This window comes from Magnolia sinica, chromosome 10, assembly GCF_029962835.1.
Source record: "Magnolia sinica isolate HGM2019 chromosome 10, MsV1, whole genome shotgun sequence".
NCBI lineage: Eukaryota > Viridiplantae > Streptophyta > Magnoliopsida > Magnoliales > Magnoliaceae > Magnolia > Magnolia sinica.
The window spans coordinates 84764466-84772683 of NC_080582.1; the positions used below are offsets into that span (position 1 = coordinate 84764466).

Consider the following 8218-nt stretch of genomic DNA (forward strand, 5'->3'; position numbering starts at 1 on the left):
TTCCCTTCTTAGCACTGAAATGGCCTGATTTTCAGGCCAGAAGATCTATACAGTGTATCCAGGGACTCCAACATGATCGAAACATTTCCAATGTTAGCACGTGTGCTTGCTTGTAGATAGTCAAAGCTCTTTACACGTGTGGACTTAACCAGCTTCTTTAGAATGTAGATGGACTCTCGGGACTAGCCTCACTCTCTCTCTCTCTCTTACGCATACACATAAGACTACAAGTAGTTGTGTCCTCCACCACACACGTGTGCAAGTATCCACACGTGTGTACACACCCAACTTCTTACACATGCACAACAACACAAGAACGCGTCTTCTTTCATCTGCCAACCTCATTCTTATACTCTCCCCTTTCTAAACTTCTCTCTTCCTCTCTCCATCTCCTCCATTTCTCATCTCCATTTCCTCTCAAATCTCACAAAAACAAAACCCAATTCATCTAAACCGTCCATCCCATTTCACAACATACCACTCCCACTACTAGACCATGATCACAGGCAAAGACATCTATGAAGTCCTCGCAGCAATCGTCCCCCTCTACGTAGCCATGATCCTCGCCTACGGCTCCGTCCGTTGGTGGAAGATCTTCACCCCCGACCAATGCTCCGGCATAAACCGTTTCGTCGCCGTCTTCGCAGTCCCACTCCTCTCTTTCCATTTCATCTCATCCAACAATCCATACACCATGAATTTCCGATTCATCGCCGCAGACTCTCTCCAAAAGATCGTAATCCTAGCCGCTCTTTTCATCTGGCAGATCTTCTCCAAACACAGCACCCTAGATTGGATGATCACACTCTTCTCATTATCCACACTCCCAAACACCCTCGTAATGGGTATTCCACTCCTCAAAGCCATGTACGGCGATTTCTCCGCACCTCTTATGGTGCAGATCGTCGTCCTTCAAAGCATCATCTGGTATACCCTCATGCTCTTCTTGTTCGAATACCGTGGGGCCCGCGCACTAATCACCGAGCAATTTCCAGACACTGCTGGCTCGATCACGTCCTTCCGTGTCGAATCTGATGTCGTGTCTCTCAACGGACGAGATCCACTTCAGGCAGAGGCGGAGGTTGGTGAGGATGGGAAACTTCATGTGGTGGTGAGAAAGTCCACGTCCACGAGATCTGTCCTTTCTTCCTACAACAAATCTCATGGATTGAATTCAATTACGTCGATGACGCCGCGAGCCTCGAACCTCACTGGAGTCGAGATCTACTCACTTCAGTCTTCAAGAGAGCCGACGCCGCGAGCCTCGAGCTTCAATCAGACGGATTTTTATGCTATGTTTGCGAGTAAAATGCCAAGTGATCCTAAACATGGGTATTCTGGTAATTATCAGAATGATGTGTACTCGCTTCAGTCATCGAAGGGAGTGACGCCACGTACGTCGAATTTCGATGAGGAGATGATGGTGATGAAGGGTGGTGGGAAGAATAGAGGTGGGAGGAGTATGAGTAATGAGTTCTTGAATGGTGGGCCTTACCCAGGACCGAATCCGACGGTTGTGGTAGGGTCTGGTAGTGGTGGGAAGAAGAAGGAAAGTGGTGGCGGGAATAGCGAACTTCATATGTTTGTATGGAGTTCAAGTGCTTCTCCTGTGTCTGAAGGTAATCTGAGGCATGTGGTGAATAGAGCTGCTTCTACTGAGTTTGGATCTTTGGATGCTTCTAAGGCTTTTGGCCCACATGAGATTGGTGCTTCTAAAGGTACGGAGGTTCTGAAATCTGAGCCGTTGGTGGTTTTCCACTCTCTTTAATTTTTTCCTGAAATTCACAGAAACTATAACAAGTAATCCTTTACTAACAGTTTTTTTTTTTTTTTTTGGAAAACTTCAACTATGGTGTGTATGGCATTCAGGTCTATATTTCTTGGTTTCAATAAAACTCGTTTGAGTGTTGTTTTTATCTACTATTAATTAAAAATAATCAAGTTATTCAGTAATCGGGTTTATATTTATTGGTTTTATTAAAACTTCTTACTACCTTTGTTTCTAGCTAATTATTTTTGAATTCTTTTTCATGGATTTCAGTACCTACAGTTTTTCTCATATGCAAGATTTTCTTTTACACTTCTATCATGCAACATGGAAAATGCATGTCCATGTGAAATGATTTTTAGAACCTATCTTTGAGAGAACCATTCTTTTATTGGTCATTTTCTGCTTTTGACATAAAAAAGACAACCAATATGAGAAAAAGACAGTTAAATGCTTAAAAGGGTGCATACATTCAAAAAAAAAAAATGGGTGTAAAGTTTAGTTTCACTTGTCTTATTCATCTTGTTGTTTTCACCACCCTAGCTTGATTGTATATGAAGAATTTTTTATTTTCGAATAAAATTTGAAATATATTTTCCTCTATTTAGTTCATTTTTATAAATTTTTTTTTTTCCCAAAATGGTTTTCTTTTTTTTATTTTCCATTGTTTGGATTGTTGGTACGTAGGTTTGCATCAATCCAGTGAAAATGCAAGTCCAATAAACAAAAGAGGAGATAGAGAGGCTGAGATTGAAGATGGTTGCCGTAGCCCAAGGAAGTTTCCTCCCATGCGCTCTCCTTTCCTGGGACAGAAGAAGGCTGACGTGGCACAAGGAGTGGTTGGGAGTGAGAAGATGCTTGGTGGGGCCCACCAAATGCCCCCTACCAGTGTAATGACCCGGCTCATACTCATCATGGTGTGGAGGAAGCTCATCAGAAATCCCAACACCTATTCCAGCCTCATTGGTCTTATATGGTCCCTCGTATCAAACAGGTTGGCAACATCATGACCGTAGAATCTGGCATCCGTACATACATAATCCTTGCACCCTGGTCTTCCCTTGCGTTGTGCATTTGGTGTGAGATCCGGTCCGTTCATCAGATGGGTGCCCGAAAATCAGGCTGGTTAGGTCATCAGCTGGGCCGCATGCAAACGTTTAATGCCAGCCGTTGGTTGATATTCCGTAACGTTCCTTTTGTTTCACACAAGTGTGGCCCACCTGCTGATCAGACCGTACTATTTTATCTACATGGTGGGGCCCTCCAGTTGAACAACTAGATATCATGCGTGCACCGAGTACGATTCGGAAGCGGATTGCGTAGTGAGTAACTAACTACGCTTAGCGTAATTACTAAACTCTGTGAGGTCCACCATGATTTATGTATTTTATCTAATCCGTCCATCCATTTTCCCAGATAATTTTAGGGCTTCTTCCGAAAAATGAAGCATATGCAATGTTCAAATGGACCACACCACAGGAAACAGTTATCTTGAATTTCCACAGTTGAAAGTTTCTTGGGGTCCACAGAAGTTTTGGATCAAGCTTATATTTGTGTTTTCCGTTCATCAATGTCTGTATGATCTTATTAACAGGTTGGATGACAAATAAAAACTACTGTGAAGCCTAGAAAGGTTTCAACCGCGGAAAACATTATCCCCACTTTTTCCTGTGGTACGAACAAATTGATCTTTGGATATGCTTCAATTTTGAGCTCAACCCCATTAAATTAGATATAAAACCGGATTAGATAGAAAAGAGGATGGACGATGTTGATAGATCACATACATTCAAGGTGAGCCCAACTGAGTTTACTAAGTACATTAAGACCTACTGCGCAATCCCATTTCGTAGGATTGATCCTACGGCGCGGATTGGATACTGACAGTGTCAGTAGCTAAATCCCTAGAAGTGACGTCCACCAAGGACCCCACCAAGATGCATGTGTTTTATCCATACCGTCTAACCATTTGTAGAGATAGTTCCGTGCCATTACAAAGAGAATGAGATTGTTCTAAATTTCAAGGGGACCCACCGAAGAAAACCGTGCAGCAGTCGCACCCACGTTGAAACATTTATAGGGCCCACCGTGACGTATTTTGAGATCCGACCTATTCATAAGTTAACATAGACCAAGTGAAAACAAAAATACTAACTTGATCCAAAACTACTTTGGCCCCTGAGAAGTTTTGAACGGTGGATGTCACTGTCCCTACTATTTTCTATAGTGGGGTTCACTTGAACTTTAGATCTATCTCATTCTCTTTGTAATGTCATGAAACGATCTCTACAACTGGTTGGACGGCATGGATACAATACATGCATCATGGTGGTGGGGTCCACAGCTTGGTCACGTCACTTCGGTAGCGATCTGGCTACTGACCCTGCCAGTATCCAATCCGAGCCCCGTCGATCCGAATTGGACGCGGATTGCGCCCCAATCGGGCAGTTTAGTAGCCGGAGCCCAACGTGATGTATCCGTTTATCCAAGCCGTTCATCCTTTTTTTATATAATTTTAAGGCACAAACACAAAAATTATGTAGATCCAACGCTCAAATGGGCTACACCGCAGAAAACTCTTGCATTTAGTGTAAATGGAATTTAATGCTTCACGCATTTAATGCGACCAAGCTAATTATTTGGTGTGGTCCATCTGAGCCTTGGATCTAAGTCATTTTTTTATTCATACCTTAAAATGATATGAGAAAAAGAATGTACGGCTTGGATAAACAAATACATCACGGTGGGCCACCCACAGAACTGCCTGCTCGGGGCTAGAGACGGCGGGGGTGGGACGCAATCCACGTCCATTAGATCTAATTCACACTACCGCACTTGAATGCCATGCACTGAATTTGTCCAGCGTACGTTCTCTTTTTTCGGACGTTGGGTGGCACTAAGGGCGTGTTTGGGCGGTGGGATTAGAAGGGATTAGGTGGGGTGGGATTCAAAAAAACATAACTATTACCTACCATAGAAAGCAACAACGATTGAATACTTACCGTTGAAAACTTCCTTAGGGTTTCATAAGTTTTGGATCTACCTAATTTTTAGGCCCATGCCATAAAATGAGGTTATAAAACAAATGAAAATTAGATATAATACATATGTATTATTCTCATTAATTTCAAATGACGGTGGGTGGGATTAATCTTATCCAGCAGGGGACAAGCTCTGCCATTGATAATAATTATGTTTTTAATCCCATCCAACCTAATCCCTTCCGATCCCACCTCCAAACATGCCTAAAGTTGTTGGGATTCACGGCTGCATGCAGACGGTTGGAAGTAGGCATGCAATCCTAGCAATCGAGTCAAGGCATGGAATGCATGGCTTGTGACCATCCAGAGGTCCACATGCTGTCAGAATCAGATAATCAGAACCATCCATCGACTTATCTAATAAACTGTTGGGTAATGCCACGGCAATTCGCTGTCTTACGCCGCAGCCACGTCCTCTGCTCTCAACGTATGGAAGCAGGTGCAACATAAAAACCTATGGGTCCATGGTAATGTTTTCCTGAAATCCAATTCGTTCATCATTTGCGCTAGATCATTTTAAGTCTTGAACCTACAAAACAGGCCCATACAAAACCGAAGTGAGCCACACCACAAGTGGTAGTGAGATGGGACACACATCATCCAAGACCCACCAGAAGTCTTGGGCAAAACTGATATTTGGGTTTTCCCTTCATACTCCATGCGCTCACTTTATCATAAATCCTTCATGATTATTTATTGGGCCCCTAAGACGTAGTTTTATAAATCCAGCCCATCCATTGTATGTGTCCTACTTGAAACTGTGCTTTTATTTACCATCTAATACATCTCATCTTAATTAAATTACAGGTTTCACATCCAGATGCCTTCCATAATAAAAGGATCGATATCGATATTGTCCGATACAGGCTTGGGAATGGCAATGTTCAGTCTAGGTAATTTATATAAGTGCTTGATTTTAACCACCCAATCTGTGAACCTCACTTCAGATTTTAGTTTGACATCATAATTCTGATTAATGAGTAATTGTTTATTAAATTGGAATTGTTTTTTTTTTTTTTTTTTTCATTTTAACTCTCCAAAAGATGTCCACGAATTCATCTGTGGGCCCCATGTTTTGAAGGGTGTGGGTTGAATGTTGTGATCATCTATCAAATCTTAATTTAGTTAAGCTTGTTTTTTTAATTTATGGACAGGTCTGTTCATGGCCCTGCAACCGAAGATCATTGCCTGTGGAAAATCCGTAGCGGCATTTTCGATGGCTGTTAGATTTCTAACGGGCCCAGCGGTGATCGCAGCCACTTCAATCGCCGTAGGCCTTCGTGGGGTACTATTGCACGTTGCCATTATTCAGGTACATCATAATTCAAGTCTCTTTGAAAGCCTAATCTTCTGATACACAAGATTAACAAACACTAAAACCAAATCATTTTACTTCTCTATGGATTGCATCATAGCTTCCACTTCCATTGGTGAGAGAGATGTATGCATAGCATAATTCTATGACAATCCAGGCCATTCAAATCTCTGACCGAATTATGGATGGAACATAACCCAGAAGTAACAGTAAGCAGATATTGGAACCATCTGATTTTTTCTGTTGGAACTTGGCCACTCACTGTTTTATTCTTAACCATACATTTGATAAGTACCACTAATTGGATGGTTAGGATTGCTTGATCAGTATGGTATTTGAGATATGCTCCAACCATAATGTACCCCCACAATTTGGATGGTCTGGATGGTCTGGGTAGTACATGGGTGCCACATTTGAGGATGATGAGTAACCTCCATTCTCAAAGTGGTGGTGAACTATCATATGGGTGTAGCCGTAGGAAATATACAAGCTTCATTGATAATTTGCTTAACCCAATAAAATGTACAAGCGGGGTCGTGATCCAAATTGTTCATTTGGTGGGCCACAATGTCGATGGCAGTAAAGAATGAATCGCACCCATTTCATGATCCTAACCGTCCATTGCACATCCATTAAATGAGGACCATCGGTCCAATTGTTCATTGTAATCAGATGGCTGGATCATCTGATATGGGGGAGGTATAAGTGCACTGCTCATCCATTGATGGTCCCACAAAGATCAACATCTTAGATTCATAGAAGTTAGGCCTTTAAACGTTCTATGTTGTTGCATGCAGGCAGCTCTTCCTCAAGGGATCGTCCCCTTTGTATTTGCAAAGGAATACAACGTCCATGCAGACATACTCAGCACGGCGTAAGTTTAAATTCCAACTCAATCAAATTCTCGTACGTTGATTAAAAAGAAAAAAGAGGCAGAAAAGCTGTGTAACAGCTTAACCTACAATGCCATGTGTGGGGGCCACTGTGTTTTGTGATTGAGATAATCCGTCCATCATTTGCACCCACTTATGATCTCCTTGTTTTCTCAAAAATCAGGCCAATCCAAAACTCAGGTGGACCACACCACAGGGAATAGTCAGGATGGGATGCCAGCCATTGAAAAACTTTCAAATTGTGTGTGGGCCTTAATGTTTGCTGCATATCCAATCTAATCCATTCATACAACTCGCCCCACCATCGAATCTCTCATAACAATTCAATGATTTCATCATCAATCAATATTATTAAAAAATCTCCTCAAATACTCTTGTGCTGTGGGTAGCCATTGAAACATTTCATAATAATTTATTGACCAAAGAAGAGTTCTTTTGTATCCAAATACAAATAATATTCAATACTTCATGTGATTCTCTTGGGCACTCATGTGGGCCACCACGTGATTTTCAACATCTTAGCCATTATTTCAAATGGTGTGTCTCATCCAACGTTTGGATTGGCCTGGTTTTTGGGAGACAAATAGAACATGAGCAATCACACATGATATAAGGAACAGATGTCATTCGGTCATCATGGTGGGCCCCACACAACCTAAAAAAAAAAAAAACCATTACTTGATATTTTGCATGTTTTGCAGGGTCATTTTCGGAATGCTAATTGCACTACCCATAACCATAGTCTACTATGTACTACTTGGGCTCTAGAGGTTTTGAAAGAAGAGAAGAGAAGAGGAGAAGAGAAGAAAGCTTTATAGAATATTGAAGAAAAAGCCAATGTGAATGACAAAGTAACATGGCCTAAAATTTACCAAAATGCCATTGGATACAGTGTACAACGTAGGACGTATCTGCAGTTGCATGTGATCCTTGGGATATGAAAAAAAAAAAGTCATTTCTGCTATTATTTTTTAATATATTATTATTATTATTATTTACTTGAAGCAATATGCATGTGATTGCCTGTGTATTAAGCTGAAATGGGTTCTTCTTCAAAGTAAAAAATTCAAAGGTACCAAACAAGGAAAAAAGATTGAATTTGTCTTCATGTCATTCTAATATCATGAACACATGCACACGTGTTGTTCAACCTGCATGTGGAGCTAGCCTTGCACATCCATACCCAGCCACAAGTGCAAAT

General features: G+C 41.5%; 1 protein-coding gene across 1 annotated transcript; it reads left to right on the top strand.

Moving 5' to 3' along the window:
* Positions 1 to 247: 247 nt before the first annotated feature.
* On the top strand, positions 248 to 8013 carry LOC131217249 (auxin efflux carrier component 2). The gene is made up of 6 exons (XM_058212105.1): positions 248 to 1718; positions 2456 to 2762; positions 5617 to 5702; positions 5964 to 6121; positions 6922 to 6998; positions 7719 to 8013. The coding sequence occupies exons 1-6, from the start codon at positions 497 to 499 to the stop codon at positions 7783 to 7785; spliced, it is 1917 nt and encodes a 638-aa protein (XP_058068088.1). The 5' UTR covers positions 248 to 496; the 3' UTR covers positions 7786 to 8013.
* Positions 8014 to 8218: the final 205 nt, after the last annotated feature.

What these genes read in the sequence shown, in the direction of transcription:
- LOC131217249 (XM_058212105.1), top strand. Translation starts at nt 497, where the DNA reads ATGATCACAGGCAAAGACATCTATGAAGTCCTCGCAGCAATCGTCCCC. An exon ending in TGAGATTGGTGCTTCTAAAG is followed by an intron (nt 1,719 to 2,455) that starts GTACGGAGGTTC and finishes GTTGGTACGTAG; the next exon opens with GTTTGCATCAATCCAGTGAA. An exon ending in GCAGACATACTCAGCACGGC is followed by an intron (nt 6,999 to 7,718) that starts GTAAGTTTAAAT and finishes CATGTTTTGCAG; the next exon opens with GGTCATTTTCGGAATGCTAA.